Below are 18,093 nucleotides of genomic sequence, written 5' to 3'. Positions count from 1 at the left end.
CAAACCAACTACATATGAAATGTTATTTGAGTAGATATTTAAATATTTAGGTTTAATGAGTTTGTCTTGACTAGATGTTATGAGAGAATTTAGGGAGCGTAGTATTTTTCAATTACATGTTTTATACTTGAAATGGATTAGCCCCGACCCAGCAATAGTAACAGCACTGTCAGATACATTTTGGAAAAAAAATAGCAAGCCATTAAGTTTTGTATAGACCCTCAGGTGAGTATAAATAACTCCATTATCAGTGGTGAGTGAACTGGAACAGACACACCTGCTGATGTTATGATAAGAACAGGACAGTAGGCTTTTGCTGTTATCACACATCTGGGATGTATTCACCAGAAACCAAACTAGCAAATGGGCCAAGACGAGGAGGGGCTCACCCAAACTTGTCCAATAAGAAACTAATGAATACACCCCCGACGTCTGGTTTAGAACAGGTTTCATTCAGAGCCATGCCTGTTTCCACATGTACTAATGTAACAGTACTGTTGATTGGCGGTGTCGGCTGGCAGTGACCGAGGGGTGGGGTTAATGTTTCTTTAAAGGTTACAGACAGAATGCTTGGGTTTTTCAGTTGAGGATACACTTGATATGCACATGTCAAAGAGCCAAGGGGATATCCAACCAAGGGGACAGGATATTGATACCTCTGATATCAGGAAAGTAAGAGCAATACCAACCTGCCAGTGGATAGAATGGAGAGTGTTGACATTGAATTCTGGTATTTCTCTTCTCTGTATACAATAGTTACAGCCCTATACATTGGGGCAATTATAACTAAGGCGAGAGGGAGTCATGATAGGGAATACTGGACCTTTGCACTTTTGGCTCTTGGGGGGCCTCTGTGCTTTTTGGCCCTTCCAGGCTACCGCAGTCTGCTCTTTCTGACCTGCAGCCTCTGGTTGTGCTATGTGGTTCTGGGCAGACGAGTGGACATGCTGACGATGCATGGAAGAGCTGTGCTGATTACAGGTAGGTGATGTGGGTATATGGGTGCCATACACTGACACTATCATACCAACCACTGTCAATCAAACATGACTGATACTAGTCTATTCATAACATAGTCATGATGGGGGGGCCATTAAATATTCTGTACAATGTTATTGAATGTGGTTTCAATACTGCTGAGTGCTTTGTGTACTCATGAATGAAGTGCATGTGAACACTGGAACAGTATGCTCTGGTGTCCCATTTATTTGGTTCTCTTCAACATGAACAGGTTGTGATACAGGTTTTGGTCATGCCCTAGCGAGAAGGATTAGTGACTTGGGAGTGACTGTGTTTGCTGGGGTTCTGGATGAGACCAGCCCAGGAGCAGTGGAGCTGAAGAGACTGGGGTCTGAGGGGCTACAAGTCCTTCAGCTAGATGTGACAGACGCTGCGCAGATAGAGCGAGCTCACCACTACATTTGCACTCAGGTTGGGGACGCAGGTAACGTGTTGTTCACTACAAGAACTATAAGGCACTGAGGACACATAAGGTGCATTTCCACTAAGGATTTACCCCAGTGTTGAACCCAAAAGGCAGACTTTTCTGTTTCCATCTATGCGTGCCAGCACCCTTGTCTCACTGGGCCATGGCTCCGGCAAACTGACTCTGACGTGGAACCGAGGCAATGCCCACTCAATGGCCAGTTTATTAGATAGACCACCCAGTTCACGAAAATGGTTTGATCCTACAGACAGTAAGTCAAATGACCATGGCTTGCTATATAAAGCAGGCAGACAGGCATTGAGGCATTCAGTTACTCTTCAATTGAACATTACAATGGGCAAAACAAGTGACCTAAGCGACTTTGAGCGTGGTATGATCGTCGGTGCCAGGCACGCCAGATCCAGGATCTCAAACAGCAAGCCTCCTGGGCTTTTCACGCACGAGTGTCTAGGGTCCAATGAGAATGGTGCGACATACAAAAAATATCTAGTCAGTGGCAATCTTGTGGGCAAAAATAGCTAGTTGATGAGAGGTCAAAGGAGAAAGGCTAGAATTGTGCAAGCTTATACGCGGGCCACAAACAGGCAAATAACGGTGCAGTACAACAGTGGTGTGCAGAACAGCATCTCGTAATGCACAACTTGTCAGTCTTTGTCACAGATGGGCTATTGCAGCAGACGACCACACTGGGTTCCACTCCTATCAGCTAAAAATAAGAGCAGCAGCAATAGTGGGCACGTGATCACCAACACTGGGCAATTGGAGGAGTGGAAAAACATTGCCTGGTCATGATGAATCCCGGTTCTTGTTGCATCATTGTGATGGCAGAGTCCATTGCCCTATCCTACCTGGTGTCAACGGTAAAGGCTGGTGGCGGTGGTGTAGGGAATGTTTTCCTGGCACACGTTAGGTCCCTTGATACCAATTAAGCAACGCTTGAATGCCACAGCGTATCTGGATATTGTTGTTGACCAGATGCATCCCTTCATGGCTACAGGTCACTGACTGTATGTAACAATGGCTAACTGAACTTTAACACCTTCTCCCAAAGAAAGTATTGCATGATGCAGAGGTTGTTAATCTGCCCGCCACAAGTCTTTAGTGTCAGACTCCTAATGGAAACACCATAACAGAGCTTACATTAACATAAAACACCGGTGACGCACTAGTTTGGGGGTAAATCTCAGTGGAAAAGCACCAATAGATGTCATTGGAAAAGGCACCAAACTTAACATATAAGGACAAAGAAGTTATCCTTTTCTGATCAAAATAATGCTATAATGCACATGACATGGAATGTCTCAAGTTCACACTCCTTTTGACTCAGGTCTTTGGGGGATTGTGAATAATGCGGGAGTCCTGGGCTATGTGGCAGATGGAGAGATTCTACCTGTGAGAGTATACAGGAACTGCTTGGCAGTGAACTTCCTTGCTGCAGTAGAGGTCTCTCAGGTGTTTCTTCCACTGCTCCGACACTCCAGGGGCAGGCTAGTCAACGTCTGCAGTATGGCAGGTAACATATCTGGACTGGTTATTGTCAAAACAAAAGGGTTAGGATTGACCTTGAGCAGTCACTCGCAAGTTATACTGGCTACAATCCCACTTATGACACCAATGCAATTTCAAAGCAAGTACAGTTGGCCAAGAACCCCCACTACTACTCAGACAGCCTTTATTAGGTGAGGAAACTGTAAATATAACTAATCTTCTATCCGTAGCCAGCTTGACTTGCAACTCTGTGCTCAAGGTTAATCCTATCCCTTTCCTGATGATAAACCTAAAATCTGTTTGTGCAGGTGATGTGCCCGTTCCTGGGTTTGTGGCCTATGGAGCATCCAAAGCAGCCCTGAACACCTTCTCTGGAGTGATGAGACTAGAGTTGGCCAGATGGGGTGTCAATGTATCCACAATTCAACCTGCAGGCTTCAGGACAAGTATGTATAATAAATAATGATTATTCAGTTATATGACAGTTTAAAATGAAAATGCTATGACCTGAGACAGCGAAAAAGTTCAGTACCGTTCTTCGGCGCTTAGTTGTTGAGGAAATTGACCCTCTACTGCTGTTTACTTTGTGTATTGCTAAGACTACTGTACCTTTCAATAAATTGTTTTCCCCCTTTTGATTTACTTAACAGACTTGTCTATCATTTGGTTGAAAACACAGATATTTTCGGTAGCAGTGATGACTGGAGCCGTTACCAAGAGGAGATCTTCACCTCTCTATCTCAGGATGTCCGGAAGGACTATGGCGAGGCCTACATCTCCTCGCTCCAGGCACGCTTTGCCAAGATGGCCGTCATGTCCTCAGAGGACCTGCGTCCCGTGCTAGATGACATGTGCCACGCCCTAATGTCAGTGGCCCCCAGACCCGTCTACACCCCTGGCCAGTCTGCCTGGCTCATTCCCTGCCTCCACCGCCTCTGCCCCACACGGTTCTATGACATGATTATTACAAGTCTGTTTCAGTTCAATAGCAGTCTGCCAGCTGGGCTCCAGGCAGGAGCCTCAGTGGGTTCGAAGACTTGATAACATGTGAGATAACTGATATGTGATGTCGGGCTATTCTTTCCCAAGGTTGTTTACGGGAATGCTTCCATAGATTAGTATCTCCATCTTCCCTCATGCTTGGTTGGCAGAGAAATGTGACTGTTGGCTTTGTACTTTTTTGGCAGCTTCATAAGCAAGGCTATTGAAAACCCTTGTTATTGTTTGAATTTAGTATGTTTTTGTCAATTCCTCACAAAACAAGACAAGCCACCACATTGGGTAACAGTTTTAATTAAACTATACCCTGGTCCATGGTACAAGGATGTGGGCTTCATTTCCTGTGTTCATAACCCTCAATGCATCTTGAAGAAATGTACTTTTAAAAAGAGGATATATAACATCCATTCAACTTTAAAATATATGTCTAACATCTTTGGAAGTTACCTACGGTTCATGAAAACACAGCAGTAAAAATAAAATAAAAATTGTTGCACATAAAAACATTGTACAGTCCTGACATACTTCATTTAAATAAAAAAGCATGCCCTCAGTCCTGAGGCTTCAAAAAAGCTTTTTTTGTGTGTGTCTCAGTTGCGTTTTGATTAACATCCTCAATTGCAGACCTCTCCCGCTTCTTAGCAAACTTCTTCTTCATGCTTCCCACTAAGCTCTCGTACCTACAAGGTAGAGAGAAGTTAATCAGACGGCGATGTAACAAAACAGTTTGAAAATACGTCAAAATAAATCTAGAGTTGTTTCCTACCTTCTAGCCATGTCTTCATCTGTGATATCAGTCTCCATTCTGCTAATTTCCTCCTCTTCCAACTCTTCCTCATTTGGAGCATTCATGATGATCATTAGTTTCTGGATGGAGAAAATAGATTTACACCAATGAAACTGTCACATCGCATGTAAATGTATCCAATCTTACTTTGATAAACCTTAAAAGGTGCGATTGTAAATTAATAAGTACCTCTACTTCTGTATTGAACCCCTTGAATGACATTCGTCCATACTTCAGGTCTTCACAAGGCCCAAAACTTCTTTCTTCTATGATGAAATTCCTAACCAAAGACAGGAAAAACAATATCAAATATGCCAACATTTGAGCCGAGGACACTAGAGAGAAGACTGTCATTATCTTTAATGTCCGATGGTATGTTGCTGGACATTAGAAAAGGATGGCAGTTCTGTGTCCTCAAACTAGTCTACATCCTTATGTAATTACTCCAATATGCGCAGGTGGACAGTGAAAGGGGTCATACTCTTTAGCTTTGAGTTCTGGCAGGTCCAGATACCAATGCTCATCACTGATGATCCTCCTCTCCTCTTCTTCCAGTTGCTTCTTTGTATCTGCATCCAGGCCTCTTTGCATGAACTAGTAGACAGAATGGCAATTGTAGAAGTACAGTACAAGACGTGCAGGACCTTCTACACTGCATCAGAGTTGCTGAGACATTGCTGAGTAACTTCAACAGGGTGTCTTATGAATGACTTACAAATGAAATGTTATTGGAGAGAACCCATAGCCATAGGTCTGAACTAGCTACACAACACAATATTAATCTAGTTCATTTACGAAAAGTATGTTGACAAAGATGTCCCAGCTGACAAACCAAGCAAGTTAGCCGACAAAGCTAGCCTGGTTGCTCAAGCCAAGTTAGATAGGTTACTTGGCTAGCTAGCTAGATCGGTACGGTTTTAGTTGGATGCCACTTTTACCATCCATCAACAGTTCTATCCGTCTCTGAGGTTTAGCAACGTGCCTACTAGCAGGGGCAACATTCCTAGCGGCTAGTATGATAACTAACTATTGTAGTTAGCATGCATTTCTTACCTTCATACGCAAGAGGTTTTTGGAGAGTTTCGCGTTGTCATTCGCCATTTCAATTGGAGATTCTGGTAACGTTACTGTTGACACTAAACTGTATGTCCGTCTTCTGGGTGACTGCAATAAGGTTTGTTTTTCAGTAAACTGTGACTTTGAATCTTAAAAGTCCCACGAGCTCGTTTCCACACCGTGTGGTATAATACTCAGACTCGACCAATCGATCGAAGAGACATCTCTCTGCAGCGCTCAGATTGGAGAGGAAGTTACCACTAGACACTGTTCTACGATCATTTTTACATGTTACTCCCTCAGGGTAAAGGGTAGGATTTGGGATTGGTAATCTGATCGTAGAGCTGTGGTTATAAGGCTGGGTAACTAACTTCAGTGGAAGAAAGCACTCTTGAGGGATGTGGATTTCAGTGGTTATTATTACTGATTTAAAAACTATATTTAACCACCTAAATAATTGTATTGGCACAGCCAAAAACAGATTTGAATAAATAGTAGTGGAAATATTCAATAACATCAAATGTAATAGATAGATAAAATACTGACTGAAGTCTATTTTGTTTATATTTTAAGCAGATTTAGTGTTTTCCTGCAGCTTCAGGTTGGTTGATCAGTTTGAATGAAACAGCATGTCGAGTACATTTGGTGAAGACAAATGTTCTGAATGGACAACAGTTATATCGAAAACTGGTACAAAAAGGAAATAGTCTAAAATTGGAGTGGAGGATACGTGTGTAAATGATAATGAATCGCTTCTTGTTGGGATGCGGTTCTTGAGTAAGGATGCATATGTAGGAAACCTCTATGAGGTGTTGAAAATGTTGTATGCGCTTGAAAAAGTGTAGTCTGTCAGAGTTACCAGGAGTGGTCTTATTTTGATGAATTATATTTATGACAAGCAGAGAAAGATTGCAGTGGGCCTCAAAAGAATCCGGACAACAGAAGTTTTGTGTTTTGAACTTTGGAGTAGAGCACCCGTCAAAGGAGTCATCTCAGGGGTGACGACGGATGTTCAGGTTGAATACCTGAAGAGAATTCCGGGTGGGGTTGGTGCCCAGCGTCTGACCTGCTGGGTGAATGGAAAAAAATAAGAAAGTCTGCCAGTCCTGTTGTTTTTTGATAAAGAGCAATTACCATTGCAGTGTAAGAATTGTAAAGGATTTGACCATGTTTCAAGTGTGTGCAGACGAACAGAGTATACTGAAGAACGGTGTGTAGAAGGACGACGGTGTTGCAATTGTGGTGGGGATCATGATCCTGAGTTCCTGGAGTGCCCTGTAAGGTGTAAGGATATTGAGGTAGCAAAAGTTAGAGCGGTCAATTGAATCTCCTATGCGAGGGCAATCAAAATAATTGAGGATACAAGAGATGCCAGTGAAGAGATGGTAGTGGATACACCACAGCCTGTAGTAAATGTTTGCTGCCAAACAAAATATACCCTGTGTGTTAAAAAGGTGGATGTGTTGCATTCATTGCCACAGTTATAAACTGTACAGCAGAAGTATCAAAGAAGTCAAAGAAACTAGACATTAGTTTGGCTGCAGCAGAAAAGTTTTTGGGACTCAAGGATTTTACAACAGAAGACTTGCAAGGGGTAATGACGCCGGAAGACCCACACTCCCAGGTTCCCCTTGAGCCTATATAGGGATCAGATCTTTTTTATTTATTTATTTTTAACAGAAGAGCTGTTTGATTTAAAACAACAAAAAACAAACAAATATATATACACTACCGTTCAAAAGTTTGGGCACATTTTTTGTCCATTAAAAAAACATCAAATTGATCAGAAATACAGAGCAGACATTGTTAATGTTGTAAATGACTATTGTAGCTGGAAACGTCTGATTTTTAATGGGATATCTACATAGGCCCATTATCAGAAACCATCACTCCTGTATTCCAATGGCACGTTGTGTTAGCTAATCCAAGTTTATAATTTTAAAAGACAAATTGATCATTAAAAAACCCTTTTGCAATTATGTTAGCACAGCTGAAAACTTTTGTGCTGATTAAAGAAGCAATAAAACTGGCCTTCTTTAGACTAGTTGAGTATCTGGAGAATCAGCATTTGTGGGTTCGATTACAGGCTCAAAATGACCAGAAATAAATAACTTTCTTCTGAAACTGGTCAGTCTATTCTTGTTCTGAGAAATGAAAGCTATTCCATGCAAGAAATTGCCAAGAAACTGAAGATCTCGTACAAAGCTGTGTGCTACTCCCTTCACAGAACAGCGCAAACTGGCTCTAACCAGAATAGAAAGAGGAGTGGGAGGACAAGGACAAGTACATTAATCTGCTAAATTGTAATTATTTTGCTACCATGGCCTATTTATTGCCTTACCTCCTCATGCCATCTTTTTTTTCTATTGTGTTATTGACTGTATGCTTGTTTATTCCATGTGTAACTCTGTGTTGTTGTTTCTGTGGCACTGCTTTGCTTTATCTTGGCCAGGTCGCAGTTGTAAATGAGAACTTGTTCTCAACTAGCTTACCTGGTTAAATAAAGGTGAGAAAAAAAGAAAACAAATTAGGGTGTCTAGTTTGAGAAACAGATGCCTCACAAGTCCTCAACTGGCAGCTTCATTAAATAGTACCTGCAAAACACCAATCTCAACGTCAACAGTGAAGAGACGACTCCAGAAGGAAAGTTTCTTCAAGTTCAGTCGCAAAAACCTTCAAGCGCTAGAGTTACCAGCCTCAGAAATTTCAGCCCAAATAAATGCTTCACAGAGTTCAAGTAACAGACACGCCTCAGACATTTCAGCCCAAATAAATGCTTCACAGAGTTCAAGTAACAGACACAGAAGAGACTTGCTTGGACCAAGAAACATGAGCAATGATAGGTGGAAATCTGTCCTTTCGTCTGATTTAGTTCCAACCGCTGTGTCTTTGTGAGACACAGAATCAGTGAACGTGTGGTTCCCAAGGTGAAGCATGGAGGAGGTGTGATGGGTGCTTTGCTGGTGACACTGTCAGGGATTAATTTAGAATTCAAGGCACACTTAACCAGCATGACTACCACAGCATTCTGCAGCGATACGCCATCCCACCTGGTTTGTGCTTAGTGGGACTCATCATTTTTTGGGGGTCATTTTCAACAGGAAAATGACCCAAAACACACCTCCAGGCTGTGTAAGTGCTATTTGACCAAGAAGGAGAGTGATGGAGTGCTGCATCAGATGACCTGGTCTCCGCAATCACCCGACCTCTACCCAATGGAGATGGTTAGGGATGAGTTTGACCGCAGAGTGAAGGAAAAGCAGCCAACAAGTGCTCAGCATATGTGGGAACGCCAAGATTGTTGGAAAAGCATTCCAGGTGAAGCTGGTTGAGAGAATGCCAAAAATGTGCAAAGCTTTCATCAAGGCAAAGGGTGGCTACATTGAAGAAACATTTTTTGATTTGTTTAACATTTTTTTGGTTACTATATGATTCCATATGTGTTATTTCATAGTGTTGATATCTTCACTATTATTCTACAATGTAGAAAATAGTAAAACAAATAATGAAAAGCCCTTGAATGAGTGTGTGTGTCCAAAGTTTTGACTGGTACTGTATAATTTTTGGGGGGGTTGTTTTTTAGTAGTTCAGTTTTTTGGGGGAATCCTGTTTCCATCCCGCATAGTAAGTGGCAGCATGCACATAAAATGGTGTAATTGCCATTATAAATTGGGTGGTTCGAGCCCTGAATGCTGATTGGCTGACAGCCGTTGTATATCAGACCGTATACCACGGATATGACGAAACATTTATTTTCACTGCTCTAATTACGTCGATGAGCAGTTTATAATAGCAATAAGGCACCTCCGGGGTTTGTGGTGTATGGCCAATATACCACAACTAATGGCTGTTACCAGGCACTCTGCGTTGCGTCGTGACTAAGAACAGCTCTTAGCCGTGGTATATTGGTCATATACCACACCCCTTCGTGCCTTATTGCTTATGTAACAGTATAATTTTAAACCGTCCCCTCGCCCATACCGGGGCGCGAACCAGGGACCCTTTGCACACATCGACAACAGTCACCCTCGAAGCATCGTTACCCATCGCTCCACAAAAGCCGCGGCCCTTGCAGAGCAAGGGGAACTACTACTTCAAGGTCTCAGAGCAAGTGACGTAACCGATTGAAACGCTATTTAGCGCACACCGCTAACTAAGCTAGCCATTTCACATCCGTTACACTTAAATATAGCATAGAAAAGGAGGAGCACTGAGAAAACCCATGCCAAGAGGACCTACACCCAGACCACAGCATCAGCAGCCACACCCCAACCAGCTAAGACCACCTCAAGCAGACCCTGGCCACACTCAATATAGGCCCGCCCCATATTAGACCTATGCCCCTTCTGCCAACCTCATGCCCCCCGCCCCTGCGGCAAGGGCCTCAACATGACAGTAGGAGATATGCCCAGGCCATGAGCAGAGCAACAGGCCCAACCCCCATTATTACACCCGCCCAAGCTCCATCCTGCGACCTAAGAGATATGTATCAGATGCTCAACATGCTCTGCTCACACCTACTGTGACGGTCCGAGCCTAAACCACACAAAAACAACACTAGACACTTTGGAACACAAAGCTTTTACTATCTCATCCTGAAATATACAAGTTCTGAGGTCATCTGCCTTTGGCCTAAAGAGCAGAAACCTAGACTTCATCAAAGAAATTGGAAAAACAGACTGTCATCCTACAAGAAAAATGGTATAAAGGAGACGGACCCACTGGTTTCCCTCTAGGTTACAGAGAGCTGGTAGTCCCATCCATCAAACTACTCGGTGTGAAACAAGGAAGAGACTCAGGGAGTATTCTAATTTGGTATAGAGCAGACCTAACCCACTCAATTAAATTAGTCAAAACAGGAACATTTTACATCTGGCTAGAAAATAATAAGGAAATTACCTCAACATCCCCCCAATAGAATCCCCATACTTTAACGATGACAGCTTCACCATCCTACAATTTCCAGGCCCAGGGACATGTACCAGTCTGTGGCGACCTAAATGCCAGAACTGGACAAGAACCTGACACTTTCAGCACACAGGGGGACTAACACCTATCTGGAGTTGACAACATTCCCTCCTCCATAATCCCCCCTAGACACAACTACGACAACATCAAATCAAATCAAATGTATTTATAAAGCCCTTCTTAATTCAGCTGATATCTCAAAGTGCTGTACAGAAACCCAGCCTAAAACCCCAAACAGCAAGCAATGCAGGTGTAGAAGCACGGTGGCTAGGAAAAACTCCCTAGAAAGGCCAAAACCTAGGAAGAAACCTAGAGAGGAACCAGGCTATGAGGGGTGGCCAGTCCTCTTCTGGCTGTGCCGGGTGGAGATTATAACAGAACATGGCCAAGATGTTCAAATGTTCATAGATGACCAGCAGGATCAAGACACAACAGACAAAACCAACAAAAACGGGTCACAACTCCTGCAGCTCTGTCGGACGCTGGGTATGTACATAGTCAATGGTAGGCTTTGAGGGGACTCCTATGGTACACATATAGCTCATCTCTTGGCAGTAGTACTGTAGACTACTTTATCACTGACCTCAACCCAGAGTCTCTTTAGAGCGTTCACAGTCCGTCCACTTACAACCCTATCAGATCACAGCAAAATCACACTCTACTTGAACAGTGTCACTCAATTTTATTTATTTTTAACTTTAAAAAAAATGTAACCTTTATTTAACGAGGCAAGTCAGTTAAGAACAAATTCTTATTTACAATGATGGCCTTCACCGGCCAAACCCGGACAACATGCGCCGCTCAATGGGACTCCCAATCATGGCCGGTTGTGATACAGCCTGGATTCAAACCAGGGCGTCTGTAATGACGCCTTTAGCACTGAGATGCAGTGCCTTAGACGCTACGCCACTCGGGAGCCCAAAATGGCTCAATCATGAGGCATCAAAGCCAAAGGAGCTGAATAATATTAAGAAATGCTATAGATGGAAGGAGAGTAGTATGGAAATCTACCAAAAAACTATTTGACAAAAACAATTTCCTGGACAAAGTGGCAGTAGAAAACCTAAACAGTATATTTGACCGCTCAACTTCCCTATCAAATGAAAAAATGTAAAGCAGACAAGCTAAGAAAGTTAACAACAATGACAAATGGTTTGATGAAGAATGCAAAAACCTAAGAAAGAAATTGAGAAACCTATCCAATCAAAAACATAGAGACCCAGAAAACCTAAGCCTACGGCTTCACTATGGTGAATCACTAAAACAATACAGAAATACACCACGGAAAAAGAAGGAACAGCACATCAGAAATCAGCTCAATGTAATTGAAGAATCCATAGAATCTAAGCACTTCTGGGAAAATTGGAAAACTCTAAATCAAATCAAATCAAATGTATTTATATAGCCCTCGTACATCAGCTGATATCTCAAAGTGCTGTACAGAAACCCAGCCTAAAACCCCAAACAGCAAGCAATGCAGGTGTAGAAGCACGGTGGCTAGGAAAAACTCCCTAGAAAGGCCAAAACCTAGGAAGAAACCTTGAGAGGAACCAGGCTATGTGGGGTGGCCAGTCCTCTTCTGGCTGTGCCGGGTGGAGATTATAACAGAACATGGCCAAGATGTTCAAATGTTCATAAATGACCAGCATGGTCAAATAATAGTAAGGCAGAACAGTTGAAACTGGAGCAGCAGCATGGCCAGGTGGACTGGGGACAGCAAGGAGTCATCATGTCAGGTAGTCCTGGGGCATGGTCCTAGGGCTCAGGTCAGCTGAAACTGGAGCAGCAGCATGGCCAGGTGGACTGGGGACAGCAAGGAGCCATCATGTCAGGTAGTCCTGGGGTATGGTCCTAGGGCTCAGGTCCTCCGAGAGAGAGAGAGAAAGAAAGGAGAGAATTAGAGAACGCACACTTAGATTCACACAGGACACCGAATAGGACAGGAGAAGTACTCCAGATATAACAAACTGACCCTAGCCCCCCGACACAAACTACTGCAGCATAAATACTGGAGGCTGAGACAGGAGGGGTCAGGAGACACTGTGGCCCCATCCGAGGACACCCCCGGACAGGGCCAAACAGGAAGGATATAACCCCACCCACTTTGACCAAAGCACAGCCCCCACACCACTAGAGGGATATCTTCAACCACCAACTTACCATCCTGAGACAAGGCTGAGTATAGCCCACAAAGATCTCCGCCACGGCACAACCCAAGGGGGGGGTGCCAACCCAGACAGGATGACCACAACAGTGAATCAACCCACTCAGGTGATGCACCCCCTGCAGGGACGGCATGAGAGAGCCCCAGTAAGCCAGTGAATCAGCCCCTGTAATAGGGTTAGAGGCAGAGAATCCCAGTGGAAAGAGGGGAACTGGCCAGGCAGAGACAGCAAGGGCGGTTCGTTGCTCCAGAGCCTTTCCGTTCACCTTCCCACTCCTGGGCCAGACTACACTCAATCATATGACCCACTGAAGAGATGAGTCTTCAGTAAAGACTTAAAGGTTGAGACCGAGTTTGCGTCTCTGACATGGGTAGGCAGACCGTTCCATAAAAATGGAGCTCTATAGGAGAAAGCCCTGCCTCCAGCTGTTTGCTTAGAAATTCTAGGGACAATTAGGAGGCCTGAGAGCAAGCCCATGTAATGCTTTGTAGGTTAGCAGTAAAATTTTGAAATCAGCCCTTGCTTTGACAGGAAGCCAGTGTAGAGAGGCTAGCACTGGAGTAATATGATAAAAAAAATGGGTTCTCGTCAGGATTCTAAGCAGCCGTATTTAGCACTAACTGAAGTTTATTTGGACAGAAAATTTCTGATTTTTGCAATATTACGTAGATGGAAAAGAGCTGTCCTCGAAATGGTCTTGATATGTTCTTCAAAAGAGAGATCAGGGTCCAGAGTAACGCCGAGGTCCTTCACAGTTTTATTTGAGACGACTGTACAATCATTAAGATTAATTGTCAGATTCAACAGAAGATCTCTTTGTTTCTTGGGACCTAGAACAAGCATCTCTGTTTTGTCCGAGTTTAATAGTAGAAAGTTTGCAGCCATCCACTTCCTTATGTCTGAAACACATGCTTCTAGCGAGGGCAATTTTGGGGCTTCACCATGTTTCATTGAAATGTACAGCTGTGTGTCATCCGCATAGCAGTGAAAGTTAACATTATGTTTTCGAATAACATCCCCAAGAGGTAAAATGTATAGTGAAAACAATAGTGGTCCTAAAACAGAACCTTGAGGAACACCGAAATTTACAGTTGATTTGTCAGAGGACAAACCATTCACAGAGACAAACTGATATCTTTCCGACAGATAAGATCTAAACCAGGCCAGAACATGTCCGTGTAGACCAATTTGGGTTTCCAATCTCTCCAAAAGAATGTGGTGATCGATGGTATCAAAAGCAGCACTAAGGTCTAGGAGCACGAGGACAGATGCAGAGCCTCGGTCCGATGCCATTAAAATGTCATTTACCACCTTCACAAGTGCTGTCTCAGTGCTATGATGGGGTCTAAAACCAGACTGAAGCATTTCGTATACATTGTTTGTCTTCAGGAAGGCAGTGAGTTGCTGCGCAACAGCCTTTTCTAAAATTTTTGAGAGGAATGGAAGATTCGATATAGGCCGATAGTTTTTTATATTTTCTGGGTCAAGGTTTGGCTTTTTCAAGAGAGGCTTTATTACTGCCACTTTTAGTGAGTTTGGTACACATCCAGTGGATAGAGTGCCGTTTATTATGTTCAACATAGGAGGGCCAAGCACAGGAAGCAGCTCTTTCAGTAGTTTAGTTGGAATAGGGTCCAGTATGCAGCTTGAAGGTTTAGAGGCCATGATTATTTTCATCATTGTGTCAAGAGATATAGTACTAAAACACTTGAGCGTCTCTCTTGATCCTAGGTCCTGGCAGAGTTGTGCAGACTCAGGACAACTGAGGTTTGGAGGAATACGCAGGTTTAAAGAGGAGTCCGTAATTTGCTTTCTAATAATCATAATCTTTTCCTCAAAGAAGTTCATGAATTTATCACTGCTAAAGTGAAAGTCATCCTCTCTTGGGGAATGCTGCTTTTTAGTTAGCTTTGCGACAGTATCAAAAAGGAATTTCGGATTGTTCTTATTTTCCTCAATTAAGTTAGAAAAATAGGATGATCGAGCAGCAGTAAGGGCTCTTCGGTACTGCACGGTACCGTCTTTCCAAGCTAGTCGGAAGACTTCCAGTTTGGTGTGGCGCCATTTCCGTTCCAATTTTCTGGAAGCCTGCTTCAGAGCTCGGGTATTTTCTGTGTACCAGGGAGCTAGTTTCTTATGAGAAATGTTTTTAGTTTTTAGGGGTGCAACTGCATCTAGGGTATTGCGCAAGGTTAAATCGAGATCCTCAGGTGGTTAACTGATTTTTGTCCTCTGGCGTCCTTGGGTAGGCAGAGGGAGTCTGGAAGGGCGTCAAGGAATCTTTGTGTTGTCTGTGAATTTATAGCACGACTTTTGATGGTCCTTGGTTGGGGTCTGAGCAGATTATTTGTTGCAATTGCAAACGTAATAAAATGGTGGTCCGATAGTCCAGGATTATGAGGAAAAACATTAAGATCGACAACATTTATTCCATGGGACAAAACGAGGTCCAGCGTATGACTGTGACAGTGAGTGGGTCCAGAGACATGTTGGACAAAACCCACTGAGTCGATGATGGCTCCGAAAGCCTTTTGGAGTGGGTCTGTGGACTTTTCCATGTGAATATTAAAGTCACCAAAGATTAGAATATTATCTGCTATGACTACAAGGTCCGATAGGAATTCAGGGAACTCAGTGAGAAACGCTGTATATGGCCCAGGAGGCCTGTAAACAGTAGCTATAAAAAGTGATTGAGTCGGCTGCATAGATTTCATGACTAGAAGCTCAAAAGACGAAAACGTCATTTTTTTTTTGTAAATTGAAATTTGCTATCGTAAATGTTAGCAACACCTCCGCCTCTAAACAAACAACAGCACGAAAAGTTATCTTTCCAAAACAGAGATGTATGGATAAACCACTTCTCCATTCTTTTTGGCTCTATAACAAAAATCAAACATATACATGATCAAATCTTAGAATCAACTACCAGAACCCACTGGATTATTAAATTACATGTAAGAACTACAGGACAAAATACAAACTCTCCAACTCAAAAAAGCCTGTGGCATTGATGATATCTTAAATGAAATGCTAAAATATACAGACCACAAATTCCAATTGGCTATACTTAAACTCTTTAACATCTTCCCCAATATTTGGAACCAAGGACTGATCCCCCCCCCCCCAATCCACAAAAGTGGAGACAAATTTGACCCCAATAACCACCGTGGGATATGCACCAACAGCAACCTTGGGAAAATCCACTGCATTATCATTAACAGCAGACTCGTGTATTTCCTCAGCGAAAACAACGCACTGAGCAAATGTAAAATTGGCTTTTTACCAAATTACCATACAACAGACCATGTATTCACCCTGCACACCTTAATTGACAAACAAACAAACCAAAACAAAGGCAATGTATTTTCATGTTTTGTTGATTTCAAAAAAGCTTTTGACTCAATTTGGCATGAGGGCCTGCTATATAAATTGATGGAATGTGGTGTTGGGGGAAAAACATACAACATTTTAAATCCATGTACACAAAAAACAAGTGTCTGGTTAAAATAGGTAACAAACACACATTTCTTTACACAGAACCGGTGAGACAGGGATGCAGCTTAAACCCCACCCTCTTCAACATATATATCAACAAATCTGAAGTCAAATGTCTACTGTTTACTGATGATCTGGTGCTTCTGTCCCCAACCAAGGAGGGCCTACAGCAGCACCTAGACCTTCTGCACGGATTATGTGAGACCTGGGCTCTGACAGTAACTCTCAGTAAGACAAAAATAGTGGTGTTCCAAAAAAGGTCCAGTTCACAGGACCACGAATACAAATTCCATCTACACACCGTTGCCCTAGAGCACACAAAAAAACTATACATACCTCGGCCTAAACATCAGCACCACAATTAACTTCCACAAAGCTGTGAACGATCTGAGAGACAAGGCAAGAAGTGTCTTCAATGCCATCAAATTGAACATAACATTTGATATACCAATTAGGATCTGGCTAAAAATACTTGAAACAGTTAAAGAACCCATTGCTGTTTACGGTTGTGAGGTCTGGGTTCCGCTCACCAACCAAGAATTCACAAAATGGGACAAACATCACATTGAGACTCTGCATGCAGAATTCTGCTAAAATATCCCGTGTACAACGTAAAACACCAAATAAGGCATGCAAAGCAGAATTAGGCCGATACCCGCTAATTATCAAAATCCAGAAAAGAGCTGTTAAATTCTACAACCACCTAAAAGGAAACTATTTCCAAACCTTCCATAACAAAGCCATCACCTACAGGGAAATAAACCTGGAGAAGAGCTCCCGAAGCAAGCTGGTCCTGGGGCTCTGTTCAGAAACACAAATAGACCCCAAAGAGCCACAGGACAGCCACACAATTAGACCCATCCAAATCATGAGAAAACAAAAAGATAATTACTTGACACATTGGAATAAATTGACCAAAAAACAGAGGAAACTAGAATGCTATTTGGCCCTAAACAGAGAGTACACCGTGGCAGAATACTTGACCACTGTGACTGACCCAAAATTAAGGAAATCTTTGACTATATACAGACTCAGTGAGCAAAACCTTGCTATTGAGAAAGGCCACCTAAGGGAAACCTGGCTCTCAAGAGAAGACAGGCTATGTGCACACTACCCACAAAATGAGGTGGAAACTGTGCTGCACTTCCTAACCTCCTGCCAAATGTATGACCATATTAGAGACACATATTTCCCTCAGATTACACAGACCCACAACAAAAATCGAAAAATAATAAAATGTTGATAAGCTCCCATATCTATTGAGTGAAATACCACAGTCTGCAATCACAGCAGCAAGATTTTTGACATGTTGCCACAAAGGGCAACCAGTGAAGAACAAACATCATTGTAAATACAACCTATATTTATGTTTATTTATTTTCCCTTTCGTACTTTAACTATTTGCACATCATTACAACACTGTATATATTGTAATGACCTGACTAGATCATAAATGAACAATTGTCCAGACAGAGGCTTGAGTTTGCGAATTGACGGTTTATTAAACCAACTTTACACAGGCTACTGTTTGGGCCGTAGCACACGCCAAATAGATGACAGATAACCCACAAGCCAATCGTGACCTTCTCTTGTGAAGCCCAGACGTAAGAGAGAGAGAACAAAGGCTGAACCTGGTCTTAACTTCCAATGCTCCACCCCCCTGCCCAACCCCCCTCCCCGCCACTCCG

At 42.8% G+C, this 18,093-nt stretch overlaps 2 protein-coding genes across 2 annotated transcripts; one reads left to right on the top strand and one right to left on the bottom strand.

Annotated features, from left to right (window-relative positions):
• Nucleotides 1-562: 562 nt before the first annotated feature.
• hsd17b2 (hydroxysteroid (17-beta) dehydrogenase 2) lies at nucleotides 563-4,508 on the top strand. The gene is made up of 5 exons (XM_035790019.2): nucleotides 563-981; nucleotides 1,232-1,444; nucleotides 2,775-2,960; nucleotides 3,244-3,381; nucleotides 3,615-4,508. Exons 1-5 carry the CDS (start codon nucleotides 705-707, stop codon nucleotides 3,974-3,976), a joined length of 1,176 nt encoding a protein of 391 aa, XP_035645912.1. The 5' UTR covers nucleotides 563-704; the 3' UTR covers nucleotides 3,977-4,508.
• Nucleotides 4,213-6,002, bottom strand: mphosph6 (M-phase phosphoprotein 6). The gene is made up of 5 exons (XM_035790020.2): nucleotides 5,775-6,002; nucleotides 5,203-5,315; nucleotides 4,911-5,001; nucleotides 4,701-4,801; nucleotides 4,213-4,614 (listed from the first exon to the last, which is right to left on the bottom strand). Exons 1-5 carry the CDS (start codon nucleotides 5,820-5,822, stop codon nucleotides 4,485-4,487), a joined length of 483 nt encoding a protein of 160 aa, XP_035645913.1. The 5' UTR covers nucleotides 5,823-6,002; the 3' UTR covers nucleotides 4,213-4,484.
• Nucleotides 6,003-18,093: the final 12,091 nt, after the last annotated feature.

This window comes from Oncorhynchus keta, chromosome 17 (genome assembly GCF_023373465.1).
Source record: "Oncorhynchus keta strain PuntledgeMale-10-30-2019 chromosome 17, Oket_V2, whole genome shotgun sequence".
Classification (NCBI taxonomy): Eukaryota; Metazoa; Chordata; class Actinopteri; order Salmoniformes; family Salmonidae; genus Oncorhynchus; species Oncorhynchus keta.
The sequence above is the reverse complement of the archived record's forward strand: the minus strand, read 5'-3'. Positions and strand labels throughout refer to the sequence as shown.

Excerpts from the sequence above, each read along its gene's own strand:
- hsd17b2 (XM_035790019.2), top strand. The coding sequence starts at position 705 with ATGGAGAGTGTTGACATTGAATTCTGGTATTTCTCTTCTCTGTATACA. Across the intron at positions 1,445-2,774 it reads CACTCAGGTTGGGGACGCAG|GTCTTTGGGGGATTGTGAAT; the intron begins GTAACGTGTTGT and ends CTTTTGACTCAG. Across the intron at positions 3,382-3,614 it reads ACCTGCAGGCTTCAGGACAA|ATATTTTCGGTAGCAGTGAT; the intron begins GTATGTATAATA and ends TTGAAAACACAG.
- mphosph6 (XM_035790020.2), bottom strand. The coding sequence starts at position 5,822 with ATGGCGAATGACAACGCGAAACTCTCCAAAAACCTCTTGCGTATGAAG. Across the intron at positions 4,802-4,910 it reads GGTTCAATACAGAAGTAGAG|AAACTAATGATCATCATGAA; the intron begins GTACTTATTAAT and ends TTCTCCATCCAG. Across the intron at positions 4,615-4,700 it reads GATGAAGACATGGCTAGAAG|GTACGAGAGCTTAGTGGGAA; the intron begins GTAGGAAACAAC and ends TCTACCTTGTAG.